The sequence below is a fragment of the Hippocampus guttulatus genome, chromosome 12, assembly GCF_054856545.1.
Source record: "Hippocampus guttulatus isolate MCC_2025c chromosome 12, RoL_Hgut_1.0, whole genome shotgun sequence".
NCBI classification, from domain to species: Eukaryota; Metazoa; Chordata; class Actinopteri; order Syngnathiformes; family Syngnathidae; genus Hippocampus; species Hippocampus guttulatus.
The window spans coordinates 11,624,411-11,641,960 of NC_141272.1; the positions used below are offsets into that span (position 1 = coordinate 11,624,411).

At 43.4% G+C, this 17,550-nt stretch overlaps 3 protein-coding genes across 5 annotated transcripts in view; 2 read left to right on the plus strand and 1 right to left on the minus strand.

Moving 5' to 3' along the window:
- Positions 1–80: 80 nt before the first annotated feature.
- Positions 81–1,527, minus strand: LOC147197412 (uncharacterized). Its single transcript, XM_086124879.1, has one exon. It carries the CDS (start codon positions 1,483–1,485, stop codon positions 442–444), a length of 1,044 nt encoding a protein of 347 aa, XP_085981005.1. The 5' UTR covers positions 1,486–1,527; the 3' UTR covers positions 81–441.
- A 295-nt stretch (positions 1,528–1,822) lies between these two features.
- On the plus strand, positions 1,823–7,166 carry bud23 (BUD23 rRNA methyltransferase and ribosome maturation factor). Its single transcript, XM_086124884.1, has 12 exons — positions 1,823–2,514; positions 2,706–2,743; positions 3,100–3,195; positions 3,378–3,460; positions 3,825–3,921; positions 4,014–4,110; positions 4,937–4,987; positions 5,093–5,178; positions 5,251–5,296; positions 5,577–5,638; positions 6,601–6,690; positions 6,791–7,166. Exons 1-12 carry the CDS (start codon positions 2,470–2,472, stop codon positions 6,843–6,845), a joined length of 846 nt encoding a protein of 281 aa, XP_085981010.1. The 5' UTR covers positions 1,823–2,469; the 3' UTR covers positions 6,846–7,166.
- A 574-nt stretch (positions 7,167–7,740) lies between these two features.
- stx1a (syntaxin 1A (brain)) overlaps positions 7,741–17,550 on the plus strand; it is a 40,571-nt gene continuing 30,761 nt past the window's right edge. Inside the window, exon 1 of one of the 3 annotated variants that reach the window (XM_086124880.1) lies at positions 7,741–8,145. In XM_086124880.1, the coding sequence (XP_085981006.1) occupies positions 8,116–8,145 (30 nt within the window). In that variant the 5' untranslated portion in view covers positions 7,741–8,115. The remainder of the gene's footprint in view (positions 8,146–17,550) is intronic. The other 2 variants (XM_086124882.1, XM_086124881.1) reach the window with 2 other exon arrangements.

The following is a 17,550-nucleotide window of genomic DNA, read 5'->3' on the forward strand; positions in this document are numbered from 1 at the left end:
TTTGTCACGGGGAATTCATTCAAGAGAATATCGTTTTCATATGTATTCCTTCAATTAGTTTTGCAATAAAACACACAAAACACAATCCTCCAAATATAATTCATATTTGATATGTACAGATGCATCTCAGCCATTTAGAAATGAAAATTTAATTTAATCCAGTCGTTAATTTCTCATGTTATTGAAGAGTGTTTTTCAACGATGCTAGATTAAACTCACATTTTCATCACAATTGCAAGACACAAGGCATTATCAAGGATCTGCACTTGAATGGTCTAAAAAAATGTTATGGTGTGATTCCAAATTTGTTCATCCTCAAATGACCATTTTGCCACTATGACTACAACCCCAATTTGAAAATTCAAAAACTGAGAAAAAGCTTTCTTGAAGTGTCTGAACATGCCACCCCAACAAGGAGGCGGTCCAGATGCCGCTCGTCTTTCAGGACTTGACACTCAGGAAAACCATGCCCGCGGCCAGCAGCAGCAAGCCCACCGTTCCCTCGATCATCTTGCTCTGCCTCCACTTTTTCAGCTTCTCCCGGTGCGCCTCGACTTCGCGCTGCCTTCGGGCTCGCATTTCTCGCTCCCTCTGCAGCTGCTCGCCGTAGTGAGCCTGGTAGAAGGCGTCAAAGTCGTACATGGGCCTTCCTCTCGTTTGGGAGAACCCCCTGGAGGTGGTTTGCTGCTGCTGTGCCGATCCCGAGGATCTGCTTGAGGTCTCTTTGGAGGGGGGTCTTCCCGTACCGTGGACATCCATCATGCTCAGGATACCCCGGTCGAACTTCCTCCTCCGACTTTTGTTGCCCAGTACCGTGTATGCCTCGCTGATCTCAGAGAAGCGCTGTGCGGACTCTGCGCTCCCGGGGTTTTTGTCTGGGTGGAAGATAAACGACTGCTTATAGTAGGCGGTCTTGATTTGGGACTGCGTGGCATTGGGGGACACTTTTAGGATGTCATAATAGGCCGTCTTGTTTCTGTACAATGGGTCATCTTTAAGGTCTTTCTTCCAACAGTAGCTTCTGGATTTAAAAGAGCCACAATGCCAACTCTCTGGGGTATGCACTCGGATGAGGATGCAGAAAGCTCGCAGCTGCTGAGATGACGTGAGGAGGGAGTTCGGGGTACCGGAAACAGCTCCTCTGCTCTCGGATGACCTCAGGGGTCCAATCAAAGAACTGTTAAAAGCTTCTCTGGTAGGAACAAATCCAGTAAAATGAGGTGAGTTCTGGTTCAAATTAATTTCAGTTAGCCGATGACTCCTTTCCATTAGTCTGACTTCTATTTTGGGTCCTACCGCTGTGCTTTTTGGCCAAACGTCGCCTTCGTTCCCCGTTAAAACATATTTATTCGGACTTGCAGTAAATGTGCAATTTTCTCGCCAAGTTTCCGAAGCTTCCTCGGAGCAAAGCGGTCGACTTTGGCCGTACCTGAAGCTGGACAACCGGCAAACGCCGCTGCCCAGCTTGTGGACGACCTCCGCCATTTGCCCCCCTCACGTCACCCAGCCGGAAAAACAGTCAAGTTCCTGCTACGTCACGTCGCAGTGGACCAACAGGAATTCGCGAGAAGAGGAAGAAATGACCAATCACACAGCGGAAACCGCTACGCCCATTTAACCATTTTATGACGCGAGAAGACGCACAAAATGTATAAAAAAAAAATTAACTGTGAAGTACCTTCATAATGTTTAAATATTTTCAAATTTGTTTTTACACCAAAGTTGACGGTAACATCTCTGCGATTTGAATGTGTAATTGTTTTTCAAAAAAGACAATACAGAAACAAATTTATTATAAATATTAACATCTGTATCACCCTCTCATATATAATACTTTCATGCAACAGTTTTTAATTTACTTTTCGTTTTTATTTTACGTTGTGCTGTAATTTGATTACAGATTTAAGTCAACTATCAGGATAGGTAGCATAACATCCATGGGGCAGCTACCCAACACAAGACTAATATCCAATTATTTAATCCAGAATTTTTGCCTGGCATTCTTTATAGGCCATCCAAAACCAGGACTCTCAAATTGATACGGCACTCCCAACGTTCAGTCAGACATGACAGGGCAGGATTACAGTATGAACACTTCCTTTCAGCCTCACCCAATATGTTCAGAACAAATGATCAAATCTTAATTTAAATGGTATTCCCCCAGCTTCTATCAGCAGTGCATAAGTAGTTCCTTTGATGCAAGCAATCTTTAAACCTCGAAACCGGGTCTGCCAACAGTGATGATGCTGCCGACTCTCCCCTGAGCTGTAGTGTGTCCGCAGTGGGTTCAACGAAACTTCCACTAGATGGCGACATACAGATATTTCCCCTATAATTCATTTCGTATTTCACCGAAGAAGAGTTTCCTGCGTATGGTCAACAGATTGGGTCCACATGTGTCATCCATTTATCTTCTTTTTGAGGAGTAAACTGTATTCACCTCTTCTCTTCGGTTACTAACCAGTTACCATGAGCTCCTGTCGACGACCGGAGCACTCGGCTCCTCCAGATGTGGTTAGTGCTTGTTTTTTTTAATGTGTTTGTAGCATCTCGGCTAACAGCAGCTTCAATGTGAACTGAACGCTTTGCTGGCTTGCTTTCAGCCTCACTTCAAGTTATGCATTATTTTAAAAACAACAACAACAACATCATCATCATGAGATATTTGTTTTAGCTTTTAATACAGTGCATTTTTCACTCCACAGTTTTACAACGCACAGGAGGCCAAGAAATACTCCCAGAAGTAAGTCTCATTGCCAATTAAAGCTTTCGCAGCTTTTTAAAATGTATCAAATTTAAACTATAAATCACTTGTTAGTTTTGGCTGACGAAATATGAATGGGGTTTACATTGACAGTATTTTTCGTGCCTTCCATACTGAAAGTATGTAATGATATGCTGCAATATATATTGTGCACACGTCATACATTCTTCAAATCATGCCTCAAGTTTTTAGAATGTATTCAATCAATCACATACTATTCTCTGTTGCGGCTTTCACGCAGTAAAATATTTTTTGTTAAAAAAAAAAAAAGGCTTTCTTTTGTCAAAAGTCTTGTAAGAGGATGTTTCCACCCCCCAAAAAATCTTTTGTGTCAGCTCACGTATGATCGAGATTCAGACTCAGATGTCGGAGAGAGCCGTGGAGCTTTTGAACCTCCCAGAGGGGCAGCCGTGCTATCTGCTAGATGTGGGGTGAGCCAATGAAACTGTACTTGCATTCATGCTCAAATGTGGCCTTGTTGAATTATACAATCCTGAAATCAAAAAATATTTTTCTGAATGTAGTGTAATGTAGTAATTTTTTGTGTGTATGTACAGTATATGTTTGAACTGCAAAGCACTCAAGGGTTTTATTATGCTTATTTTCCTCTCAGGTGTGGTTCGGGGCTTAGTGGCGACTATCTCACGGAGGAAGGACACTACTGGGTGGGAGTCGACATCAGCACAGCAATGCTGGGTTAGTTTGAGTATTATTGTCAGCTCCGTTAAGGTGATTGTGATAATTAGAACTCCCGGCCAAGTTTTTTCCAGATAAAGCTGTCCGATTGCTATTTTTATTTTCAGTTGTTACATACAGATTCACATGCTATGTATTTAACCAAATGCCACATAACTTTGTTTGATGAAAGTCTCTGCTAGCTTAATGCTAACCTATACTGCAAAATGCCATTGGCGGGCTAACACAACTGGCCTTCAAGCAACGTATATCTGAACACAATTGGTGCGACTGCAACGACACATGCAGACAGACAATACTCATAGGCTTATTCATTATCCTCTACAAAAAACAACTATCCGTGTGTGTGTGTCATCTGTGTCAGATGTGGCACAGGACAGAGAGGTGGAAGGAGATCTTCTATTGGGAGACATGGGTCAAGGGATGCCTTTCCGACCGGGAACCTTTGACGGCTGCGTTAGGTACCAAATCTAGCAAATGTCCTGTCACTTTCTCAGGATTTACATGGAATCTTTCAGTTTAATGAGTGACCCTTGTTTTTGTTCCCCGTCAGTATTTCAGCTCTTCAGTGGCTTTGCAACGCTGACAAGCGCACACACAGTCCTCCCAAGAGACTTTACACTTTCTTTAGTACTCTCTATTCTTCATTGGTAAGTTGTATTCAGATTATTGAATGTGATTCCCCACGTTTTATCTGTTTCCTCGCGGGAATCAAAACTGCCAGCAGCTTTTTTGAAAAATAGTCCCTGGAGGTGTCAGAAATCAAAATGTCTAAGTTGGTAACGCTGACTGAAAACAATCCTGAGCCATAAACTTGAATTAATCACTAAAACTGGTCAATCACCCAGCCCTTACTTTTTGGGGCCTGACTGATTAATCGGCTGAGAGTAAGTAGCTCTTTTAACATCTTAAAAAAAATCAGCTTTTTATTCATTTATTTAAAAGAGAGTAAGTAGCTCTTTTAACATCTTAAAAAAATCCGCTTTTTATTCATTTATATTTGCCATTAAATATGTTTTTCTTTTTTTTAAACGCATTAACACATTCCATTATACAAAAATAATGACATTCAAACAATCACCCAGAAAAAGCAGCCAAACATTTGCCGAGTTTTCTCTCTGCAAGGGTAAACAAACAAAGGACAAAAAGTATTGTAAAACAATCCAATGCTCTACGTGTAAATTATTTCTTTATTTTTGTTAGCGTTAAGGGACAAAACATGGAAGTTATTTTATTGAAAATATATATTTCTTGATAAATTGCTTATCGTAAATTTGTTCTGCCAAATAGAATCGTACAGAGCCCCGGACATGACAGTTGAAGAAAAAAAAACTACTTTGCGCACACAAACTACTAATATGTGCACACAAGCGACCTATTTGTGCACACTATTTACTTTTTCATGCATTCGTGCCATTTCATCTGCCCAAACTGTTCAATAGTTTATCATGAAATTACTTGTTCTCCACCTTTCAGTCAAGAGGCGCCCGGGCCGTTTTTCAGCTCTATCCTGAGAACTCAGAGCAGGTAAACAAGAACACCAAATGTCCTCCGATGAGCATTTAGGAAGTGAGTTTCTCCCTTCGCCCTCTGTTTCATTCATCCTCCTCACTTGTTTTGATCTCCTGGCAGTTGGAACTGATTACGTCGCAGGCCATGAGGGCGGGCTTCAGCGGAGGCATGGTGGTGGACTACCCCAACAGCACCAAGGCCAAGAAGTCCGTAGATCACTTGCTGTTAGTGGAACTCAGGTCGCAGTTGCCGTTGTTGCTCATTGTGCTTCTCTCCAGGTTCTTCTTGTGTCTGTTTGCTGGCGTGACGGGCGTCCTGCCCAAGGTAAGTTTGCTACAAATGAAAGAGGTAGAACTAATTTGAGTTTATGCGCTTCAGAAATGTATTTATTTCGCATCCTCCGTCATTGAAAGCAAGAAATAATTTGAATTATGTCCTTATCATTTGCTTTCTAACTGTAAGAAAAGTGTGAAAAATCAACAAATTTGGAACAGGGATTTTTATGGGGAAAAATTAATAAATCTTTCAAATTTAAGTCTTTCTCACCCAGTCTGATTGGAAAAATCTAACTGTGTATAACACTCTGCTGCTTTACAAACTTCAGGGTTTGGGCTCCGAAACGTCTGACAAGAACGTCCCCAACCAGGTCCAGTATTCGGGACAAAGGTAAAACGATGGAAGTGTTGTTTACACGGATGCAATAACCTGCTTATGCTAATCACATTAGTGTGTCTGTTTAATGAAGCCCTGAAAGCCTCCAATCTTCTTCTCTCTTTTTATGATATTAAGATGCCACCTCAGGCCAAATGTGCACCAATAAAAGCTTGTTTGATTTCTTTTTTTCACAGCAGGTTCCTGTGTGAATGCAATTGACCAGATAATGAGCTTGCCGTGTGTGTGTGTGCGTGTGCGTGCATGTGTGTGTTGAAATATGACCTTCCAATGTTTTGCTTTACTGTAACATCCAGTTTGGTGAGTCTGAGACAGTACTGGGGAGACTGACAAAGTCTACCGACATGGAAACGCAAAATGCCACTTAAAGCACATTTGACCTCGTGTTTACCGAATGTCGCAGTCAATACAGTTTATGAAAATACCACGTAAATAAGATGAAAAAATGAAATTGCAATAATAGTTCAAAATTGTATGAAATGAAATATAAATAATACAAAATACAGTAATGTGCATGAGATTAGAAATATGCAACACCCGCTAGGGTCAAGAATAAACATCACAATAAGAATAAGAACACCACAAAATGCCAAAATGAAGCTCGATGAATACTAATTTGAAAAGCAGCAAAATATGAATACTCATGCACATAAATTCAAAATGTTTTTTTATGACTGCACCAGTTTCCAAGTCGGTCTACAATGTTCCCAGCATGTCCAGTATTCGTATCCAAGCTCACCAAGAAGGTGGTGTATCCGGTCTCGGCTTCAGGTGTGGGTCAGGTTCAGTCGTACCTGAACTCGTGATGCCAGCAGGCCAAGAGTAAAGAGCAAAAAAAAAAAAGGTTGTCGTCCTGCCTGACGCGAAACCCCGACAGGCGGATTTTCCTGCCTTTTACATGGGATAATATATCGCACCTAACAAACAAGTAATCAGCTCACTCTGTCCCCGCAAAGATGCCGATTCAAAAACATGAAGGGAAAATCGGCAAAGAAGAGCCGAGATTGGATTCTGGAAAAAAAGGAGAGGAGGCGCCGACAAGGACGGTATGGGCTCCGGTGTATTTCCATTATATCCATACAGTCTTTGTACACTCGTTTTTTCAAATCATGTCAGTTGGGTCATCCTTGTGATGTCGTCCTACAGGGAGGTGCGGGCTGACACCAAATACACCGGTCGTCAGAGAAGACCTCATTTCTAGCTGTGACTCATGCAACTGGGCCTTCATCACATACACACAGAGTCACCTCTATGGTGAATGGACTTTATTCTTTTTAATTGGATGCAATACTTGTGGTCTCTCATTTTTAAAACCTGACTTAGTGAAGACATCTACGAGGCACAGAACGAGCAGTAATATACCATAATGTACATATCCAAGCTCATATTATTGACCTTTTTTGTCCACGTTTTGTGACTCAAATCAAACTAGAATGAAATGTCTGTTGCATTTCCTCTGTGAGATCACTGGACGCAATATTCGGTATACGTGTCCAAATTAAAGCAAATACGAAGTCATCAACCTTTTGGCAATTTTCATTTGAGCAAGCGTTCCCTTACCACTGTCCAACAAGCAATAACAACGAGGGAGGAGATGGCGGTGACTCATTTAAAACGACCAATTCAAAAAAAAAAAAAATCAAACTCTATTTATAATGTCAACAGTTGAGCATAAGGCAAAAAAGATGACATTTCTTCCATATCCCGTGCCACGTTTTTTGCCACTTTCCAAAGAACACATGTATTTTCCACTTTAAAAAAACACACACACATAGAGTAGGCGCTTGTCGTCACTGGTGAGCTATTTTTAGGCAGACCCGCGGGCACCAAGTTGGTGACACCTGTGGTTGTTTGGCTCTGTGACTGGCTGACCACCAGTCGAGGTTATACCCTTTCTCTGGCCTAAATTAGCGAGGATAGACTCCAGCTCATCTGCATCCCTTATTGTGGGAAAACCCCAGTTGACGAAACGAAGAATGGATGAATGAATAAATCGATATTTGAACTTGTCTTGCTTGCTGTGCCCGCAATGGCCTGACAGGGGGCGCCATGCACCCGCACCCAATGCAAAAAAACCTACCTGGGCGTTATCTCTGAGAGCCTTCGATCGACATTCAATCTCAACCCAAAAGCGGCAGCCCGCCAGACGTCACCTCTCTTTCTTTGCTCTTTCTCACCGTACCTCCAAGCGCCCCCCCCCCCCCAAGTGGATTCTTACGCTTCCAGTCAACAGGTTCTCCCTAAAGCCGAGTCCATTGGGCGCGATCGAGGAGGAAGTTGACGGGCGTGGAATTGGTTAACGGCGTCGGTCCAATCAGCCCGTCATCGGAACCGCGATTGAGGAGCCAAAAGTAGGAGGGTGGGGGAAGAAAGCATCGATTCCTTGTGAAGCCGCCTGCCGCGCATCCTTAGCCCGCTCATTGCCGTATCCACATCCGCTCCATCATCACCACCATCCCGAAAAATACACAATGAAGGACCGCATGCAAGAACTTCGACATGTAAGTTGTCATTTTGCTCTTGTTTTTGAACGCACCTTGGCTGAGAACGTAAAAAGTACTGAGAGCCCCGCGCACGGTGCCTTTACGCAGCAACAGTTGTGACCGATCTGCATTAATTTCACGCGGGCAGCAGCAGATCACTGTGAACGGTTTGACTTGTTTGAATTTGTGTTGCACAATTTGAAAGTTGCTATGTCAATTCCGTTTATCCCTCCTTGGTGAAAGTGTACCTCCGGTGATTTATTCACTACGTCTGCATGCAAGTGTGTGGTTTCATCGATTCGTGTAATTACGCCGGACAATTGGTCCCACGTCGCTCGTTTGACCCGTTAAATGTCCTCACTGAGCCTCACGGACGCCGCCCTGAAGACATTTACAATATATAACCTTTTTTTTTTTGGTTCACTGATGTGCAATTCGGGACGTGTAAAAGCACAGACGGAAAGTGGTTTGAGTAGATAAACGTCATGATGACGCTCCTTGTAACATTGCCATTCAAAAAAGTCTAATTGGCAAATATAAAAAAAAAAGGTCTAATTAGCAGGCGTGTGCGTCTTAAATAAAAGACGATGTGATGTGGATTACGATTCGATTCAGTGCGGTATGGCTCAGTTCGAGTGGACGGCAGAGCTGAGCCATTAGTAATTTCGGTTTTCATGTACTTGACTTCTGTATATGTGAAGTGGTTACTTCTCTTCATAATAGCCCTGTGACTGGCTGCGGAGCAGGCCGAGGTGGGCTTGATCATAATGCACAGTGTAGAAAAAGCACTAATGGAAAGAAAAACCTTTGTGCAAGCACTATGCTGTTCGTCTTGTCTACTTATTGGTTAAATTAGATTTAAGGTGTCTTTTTTTCAGAGCTCCAACAAAGGCTGAAGTGATAGCTGAAACGCTCAGCGAGTTAAGAGTTTTTCCTCTTTGCCAGAAAAAAAGACCGTTGTCCCGAACCCCCGAAATGTGAGACTTGTGCCGTTGCCCTCTTTTAGAATTGTCGCATATTCTTGGTTCCGGGTCTTGGGTGCCTTTTTTGACCTCTATTGTGGGTCTGGTCAGAGTCCAGACTAAATTGGAAGTCATTTATGAATGAGTCGGCTAGACAGGACTTCCGACTGCCTATGAAAGTGGCAAAATCGAAACAGCTCGATTGGCTTTAAGTGTGTACCGAAGACAAAAACATAGGCGGGGCTCTCGCGAATTACTACAGCTACATTCAACATAATGCTGAGTTGTATTTTACACAATTTGTTTTGAATTTATTCCCCAACCGGCCCCGGTCATTAATCAATTTCGACTTTCATCGCATTGTAGTCGACAACAAAAAAATCTGTAGTTGTTCAATCCCTTGCATGTACCGCGCTCAAGACTCTTGTCTCGGTTTCCAGATGAGCTTCAAACTCATTGTTGTACTTAATGCTTTTCAAGGATGTCTGACTCAAGATAAGCAAGGTAGCTAAATTCAAAGGCCAGCTCGGCATGTGTTCCCTTTCATCAATTTCTCACTCGGAAACGTCAACAGCTCTTCAAGCTTCCCTTACTTTTTTGTGATGCGAGGGCCGTGCTGCTTTTGAATTGTCTGACTGCTGTTTAAAAAGCTGCTTTATTGCTCACACACAAAAACACGTGTTGACTAATCCACGCACGTGTGCCACAATGGCAGGAAATTTGCTTTTTGCTGCTATTTGCCAAAGGATGCTGCGGCCTCTTCTCCACTGTCGTCCTTCTCGATTTTTCGACACGCCTACCCTTATGGTCCCGCAGCTGCCAGTCTCGATAACCCAGTCCAGGATGCGCCGTCACCTGGACTCGCTCTCGCCTGGCCCTCGCCAGTGGCTTAGTGACAGATGGTGCCGATACTGATGTGATTGTCAGCTTTTATCAGTCCGCTAAAGCCAAAGTTGATGAGCTTATTTGAGATTTCACCACAGGGGATCACCATTCGTCATGTGGGCAATATTAGCGGCGCACCTGCAACAGATCATCACTCCTCATTTTCTGCTTCGGGAAGAGCCCGTCATTTATTTCGCCTTCACATTTTCCCTTTCAGCATGACGGCTTCTGCCGTTATTGCTCTTTATTTTTTGTTTTTGACTTCTATTGGGCGATTTATCAGAAGGCTGTCAACTCTACTTTTGTTTCCCGCCTCGTGTGTGCAGCCTTGTTGTCACTGTTAGCTCAGGCGGCTCGTCGTGTATACTCACGGTCAGCGCATGTTTGGAGTTAGAGTGACACATTAACTAATAGCATGGACGTGACGCGTAAACACTTGAACCCACGTGTGGGTGGCTCTACCCTTATCCACAGAACCACGGGGATTTTTCGAAAATAGATCTAATTGATATTTCTACATGAGTTGGCCTTGTTGCGAAGGTTGCGGCGACATAGTTTCCATTGAAGGCAATGCCGGTACAGTGAAATTCCTCTTCAACGAAACCTACATGGGCGAAAATACCCCCTAGTGTGAAAAAATGTTTATGCTTGAAAGCCATTCCCACTTTTCTGCTCCCCCTACAATGAAAAGTCCCCCTGTTCTGTTATACGAAATCTTTTTCACTGCTCTTGCATCTCGACGAGATTCACTACAATGAAAACAAGCCTTCTGCAAAAGCAAAATAAAAGACATGATGAAAGTGAAAGTAAATTCTGATCGTAAATTTCACAATTTCATTTCCTTTTTTTCTTTCTACACTGGCTAGATGAAGTGTCAAATATGTGTATGCTCATACTTATGCACTATTGGAATAAAAATAAAAAGTACACATATACGTTTATTGTGTGCGTTTGTGTTTACGTCTGAGATAAAATGTGCTACAGTGAAAAGTCCCCTGTTGTGAAAAATTTCTTGCTCCAAACATGTTTTCGTTGTAGAGGAGTTTCACTGTACAATGAAAATAAATAATCGCTTGCTCATTTCTCAACCAATTTTCATGAAGTTTACATGCTTGTCAAAGGCAAATCGTGTGCTATCAATACAGCGAATGCATTTTTGATTTCGATTTTTTGGTGACATTCACAAACATGGAACATCGCAGCACTTTGCCCATAAAAACTTCAACTTAGACTCTCTGGTAATGATGGTAAAGGCTCTTTGTTCCCAGATTGCATTGTGTGGCGCAATGCATTTAATTAATGAAGCTATAGGGACATTTTTCCGAGTTGCTATTTGTTGGATTAAATATGCTGCACTCTGAATTTTTTTTTTTTTTTTTTAACAAACGTTCGTTCTGATTCAAATTCAAAAAGTCTGACTTGGTGGCCCTTTTTTTCGCGGCCTATTCGCATCTCAGTTGGAGTCACCACTGATTCATGTGCAACCCTACTTAAAAGTGACATTTTAATAATTAATGGTGACAAATAATGCCACTTGCAATCACATTAGCCTCAATGACAAAAAAAAAATAAATAAATCTGGAGTTGTTCAACCCCAGCGGCCTCACAAGTTGCCCTGGCTAGCAACCAGCCTTGACCAACACTATGCACTCGTAAATCCACCAATGAGCATTTGACCAGTGGGAGAGTGATGAGAAGGCACCACCAATGGGACTCCTTCCCTATATTATCCATGAACCGTGAGGCATTTATGCATTCACTTCAATGCATTATTCATTAACTGTGATGGACATTATAATTGCATCAGTGAGCCATGAAATGACGTGAAATGAGACCGATGCCCCATCCCACCCAAAGATCTGTATTATGCAAATGACATTTGCATTGATAGTCCATATTTATAGACTGCTCGGTGTAGGGGTGAGCGACTGAGGGGATGGTCCACTGAGCGCCGGTACGAGGCGCCCGTATTTATCCGTGGTGTGAAATAGGCACGCTCGATGAAGTGCTTCCTTGAAACCACTTTGTTGCATCGGTTTCTTTGCGATGATCGCTCACGCTTGTCTCGTATGGATACAGGAAACTGCATCTGATGGAAGTCCTTGGAATGAATGAACACCATTCTGGAATGAGCAACCTCATCCGAGTCGGCACTTCGGCTACCATATTACGAGAGAATGCAGACTGATTTTTACTACTGATGAGTCGACTTCCATAGCTGACGATAATAAGATCCAAAACATTCATTCAATCATTCACATTCCGATCCGCTTTATCCTCGCGGGGGGTGCTGGAGCCTATCCCAGCCGTCTTCGGGCAGTAGGCGGGGGACACCCTGAACCGATTGCCAGCCAATCACAGGGCGCACAGCGACGAACAACCATCCACGCTCACACTCACACCGAGGGACAAGTTAGAGTATTCAATCAGTCTACCATGCGTGTGTTTAGAATGTGGGAGGAAACCGGAGTACCCGGAGAAAACCCACGCAAGCCCGGGGAGAACATGCAAACTCCACACGGGGAGGCCGGAGATGGAATTGAACCTCTGCACTGTGAGGTCGACGCGCTAACCACTGGACCACTGGGCCGCCTGATCCAAGACATGACTTGTAAAATATATGATGGCAAATTTCCGCAAATAATTCTGGCTTCCAACAATATTTCATCCATGTCATCCCCAAACTAATTTAGAACATTTCCAGATCTTAAAAAAACATATTCAAACGTTGCCCTCCCCTTCTAAAATAGGAGACAGCACGCAGTGATACCCCCCGTCATCTATTATATTTAGGCGCGTGACGGCTGGCCGGCGTTTGCACCGTGCCCTCTCCCTCCACCACGCCCGACTTTGCTGGTGTACCTCGTATTTGGGTCAGCAAAGTGAGTAAATACTTCACTGTGGCTGCTTTCTTTGTCTCATTGTTTAGCTTAGAACCCGTTTCCTTTTGTCTGGAGTTAACATCCACGCACTACTCCGTCACAGTGTTATTGCACAGAGACAGTTCTATGGTAATTCGTGGCTATTCGGCTGATTGATGACGGGAAAAGGCAGGGGAGAGGGAGCGAAAACAAGTTGCCTTCTTTCCAGTCGAACTCCAGAAGAATTTAGCGGCACCGGCTTCCTTCACGACAGACGAGCATGCCAGTGAACATCACCTAATTGTCTTAATGCCCATACCCGTCGGCTAATTGCGCATTAACGAGCCAGAATGAGAATAACCATGCGCTCCGATGACAGGCTGGCCCCCCCGGGGGTGGTGGAGGGAGTTATCTTTGCGAGAATTGGCAGCTGCTGCCGACATTGGTGCCCGGAATTGATTTTCTTTGAGGCTGCCAGTGGCGTTTCAAGTTAGAATGTAATCTTACAGTACATCGTCTTTAGATTGTATTCATGTGCCTTTTTTTAGACCTCTTTACTCCGCTGATGAGGCCGTTGAAGGTCGGGATGAGATGTGAGAGAGGCAAGGACGATGAAATTGGATCTTGACAGGCGCTAGCCACAACCCTCGGTACATCTGCGCAATTTAATGAGCGCAATTGTTAGCCTTGGTATGATACAGTACTGTTGTACAGCACTGCAAAACAGAACCACCGTCATAACTACATTGTGACATGCCCATATTTTATGATGATTACCTCGGTAGCAAGGTCAATCAAAATTGAGCAATAATGTAAGGAGAAAATCAAATGTCCTCTAAATTTAGCACTCCCCATAGAAGATTTGTTAACAACCGTGGCGACTTGAATGATTAAATAAATGATGGTGAAATATCACTCCGTTCTCTTGGTCCTCAAACAAAAAGGCAGTACTGTATCACGGTGCTTTTTTCACGTGGCGACACCGAGGCGCTGTTAAGCAGCTACGCCAGCATAAAAACCCTACCCACATACTGGTTATGTCGGACATTTAATTTTCAAAATTACTGGCACCTCTCCTCGATGTGCATGCACTCACTGCTGACAACGAGGCGCTCTAAAGTGGCCATGCCAGCAGACTACAGTATGTTGAGGGAAAATGTATTTTTCGGGAGGAAGGTGGCTCGTACTACGGGTTCCTCCCATATTCCAAAAACATGCATGGCAGACTGATGGAGCACTCTAAATTGACCCTAGGTGTGAGTGTGAGCGCGGATGGTTGTTCGTCTCTGTGTGCCCTGCGATTGACTGGTAACCGGTTCAGGGTGTCCCCCGCCTACTGCCCGAAGACAGCTGGGCTAGGCTCCAGCATGCCTCACGACCCTTGTGAGGATTAAGCAGATCAGAAAAAGGATGGATGGATGGATGGCGGCTAGTGAACTGCACTTTGCAATTGCGCTAGATGACCACTGTTGACGTTCATGTTCTTATGTAGCATATGCCCAAGTAAGTGTGTCACAGGAAAACTGGAATGGGTTCATGGTTTAGCGCCACAATAGAGTATTGCATAACTCTCAGTCTGTGAATTCGTTACAGCAATTGTTTCAACTATGCGTACTGTGTTTCGAGACAGACCAGACCAGGTTCAGCCGGGACAGGTGCCACCTCAGTCAATGCCCTCATGAAGAGAAATGTTATATAAAATGAATGGAGGTCTCGTTTTGGATCACATTGAATTTCTCAGGAGGGAGGGATTGTTTAAATGGAGCTGAGGAGCGTCAAAAAAAAGAAAGAAAAAGCAGGAGGAGGCACCGGTGTCCATGCTGTGTGGGCCTGTTGCTCTAATGCTTCTCCAGAAGAGATCAAATCTGCAGGATGGAGAGCGAAAAGACGATTAAGGCAGGAGGACATTGAGGGGGATTGTCAGGGAGAGGAGACACACACACACGCACGCACGCACGCACACACACACACAAACACACTGGCTTGGTGCTGCTGTGCTTCATATCTTGTGCCACCCACATGATTCTTCCTCATCTTGCTTGTTGCTGCTGAAGCCTCCTCGCTGCAGCCAGGCCTTGTCTCGCATCTTATTCAACTTGGGTCAGATTTGCTCTCTGCAATTTCTTGAAAAAGGTGCAACAATGGTTCTCAAACAGCGTGGTGGGAGGAATGCTATTATGGAAGTGTAAATTGTAAAATGACAAGGGTCTTACAGGCCGAATAAATGTTTCTGATGCCTTACTAAGTACCGGTAATCATTTTAGTTTTTTTCATTACCAGCCTAACAAGTGGTGCCTTGATTTACAAGTGACCTGATTTACATGTTTGACTTGACATCACTAGGAAGGAGTAGGTGCTCGTCTTGTTGGGTTTCAATGCAGCGATGATACAGTAGATCATAATATTCTGTTGAACAGGTTGGAAACTAAGGACTAAATGTTCATGGTCCTAAAATGCTTCAGGTCCTATTTGAAGGAAGTTTTGAATCTGATTGAATGACCATGGCGTGTGTGGTTCCTCAAGGATCAGTCCTTGGACCCATTTTGTTCAGCCTGTATGTGATACCCTTGGGTCAAATTGTATATTGTCCATGTGAAGCACATTGAGTTATTTTGTACATGACATGCACAATATAAATAAAGTTTCCTTGCCTTGACTTTACTTGTGAATGCTACGTTGTGGTGCTAAACTCCAATCATTTCACAGCAAGCAGCTGTTTGGCAGATCGTAAATAATTCTTTAAAAAAAAAAGAAGAAAAAATGAGGTTTCAAGATTTTTATTGCCTCTACTAGTTGGAGTTCACTGTCTTAATCACATTTTGTATCTTTAAACCAACCACCTGTGGGGTGGCCAGGGTGACACCACAAATTGGTGAGGAGTGGCCACAAGATGACACCTATGCACATGTTCAGAATCAGAATCAGAATCAGAATCATCTTTATTTGCCAAGTATGTAGAACACACAAGGAATTTGTCTCCGGTATAACACGCTGCATTAGTATCATCGTAAACAACAAATCATTGAACCATTTTGGAGTAACCAGTAGCAGTATTTGTAGTATGTTCGTACATGTACTATATTTTCTGCACTAAAAGGCACACCTAAAAGTCTTCCATTTTCTTAAAAGCTCAAGCGCGCCTTAAAATCCGATGCGCCTTGTGTATGGTCATTACGGTAATATGTCAACCCCAAAATGGCCCCTTGCTAGAGACATGCTTGCAATGCAGAGTTCAAACTTAAGGCAATCGGGTTACACAGTTGAACACTGAAATAGAGCGGCGGCAAGAGAGTTCAACGTTAACGAGTCAATCTTATAACTTGCTGTTGGCTAAGTGAACTGTGCCGCTGCTTTATTAAATAAGTTTTACTGACATCTGATCGTCGCTATATAAATTAGGGTGAAGTGTAGTGTACGTTCTGTTGCATTTTCTTGAGCGTAGCTCCATCTAGTGGATGCCTTGTATATTGCGTCTTATAATGCCGTGCGTCCAATATATAAAAAAAAAAATAGGCCATTCATTGAAGGTGCGCCTCATAATCGTGTGGAAAATACGGTACATTACAAACCGATTAATGGCATTTTCATTAATTTCAATGGGGAAAGATGATTTGAGATGCATTGTGTCTTTGAAGTCTGGAACTATGGCTTGATTTTTACCCTTATGACCAAACTGAAGCCAGAGTGCATTGTTTGAATGTCAGCCCATAGTGTCGCTTCTGTAGGTTCTGTAATTTCTCAATCAGATGAGCTGGCAGGAGATCGCTTCCTGTGTAGGCACCCAATGTCCTGAGGGCTTGAATGAGGCAAGTCTTATTTGACCCTGTTCATGATAAGCGGTGTTGAAAATGGATGGATGGATTTACTTGCATTTTCACCACCCCATTATGATGCATTACAGTTCTACACGACGCTGTACCGCGATGATGACAATTACTAACTCTCCGACAGTGCCAGGGTCGGACTGGCTGCTTTGCCAACAAAATTGTGTGATAGCAGCCAGAAAATAAATATCCACAGTCGTTTTGTGTTTTGCACGACTATCTTTATTTCTATTCAGGTACAGATTGTGAGCAATTTTCCACTTCTGGAAGATAGAAGGATCACATGTGCATGCTTTGCCGATGATTATGTTCCAAGAGCACAATCATCGGCAATGCATGTTGTCAGCCTTCTGCAGAAAACAATTCATTATACAAATTTCAATATGTGTGTGTGTGTGCGTGCGTGCGTGCGTGTATGTGTGTGTGTGTGTGTGTGTGAGTGAGCAAACATACATAATGAATGTTGTTTTTGCTATATTATGATAATAAATCTGCTTGCGCTTTCAGTGCAGCTGACACAGATTGAGTCATGTCTAATGCAGGAGGCGTCTTGCTTTGGCTGGAACGCAAAGACGCAGGAGGCTTGAGTATGGGAACCCAAAAGGAGGAAAAAGCGTGTGGAAACATTAAACGTGCCACTAAAACGCTCAGAGTCTACTGAAACGCTCTTAGACCTCCATCCATCCATCCATCCCTCCATCCATCCATTTTTCAATCCGCTTTTCCTCACAAGGGTCGCGGGGGGGGGGGGGGGGGTATCTGCTGGAACCTATCCCAGCCAACTTCAGACAGTATGCGGGGGACACCCTGAACCGGTTGCCAGCCAATCGCAGGGCACATGGAGACGAACAGAGTCGGAAGCTAACAGGCTTCCGACCCTACAACACATAC

Bases quoted from the DNA above. Each gene is read 5' to 3' on its own strand.
- bud23 (XM_086124884.1), top strand. From the start codon at position 2,470: ATGAGCTCCTGTCGACGACCGGAGCACTCGGCTCCTCCAGATGTG. The intron at 3,461-3,824 runs GTTAGTTTGAGT...CATCTGTGTCAG, and splicing joins CATCAGCACAGCAATGCTGG to ATGTGGCACAGGACAGAGAG. The intron at 5,179-5,250 runs GTCCGTAGATCA...GCTTCTCTCCAG, and splicing joins AACAGCACCAAGGCCAAGAA to GTTCTTCTTGTGTCTGTTTG.
- LOC147197412 (XM_086124879.1), bottom strand. From the start codon at position 1,485: ATGGCGGAGGTCGTCCACAAGCTGGGCAGCGGCGTTTGCCGGTTGTCC.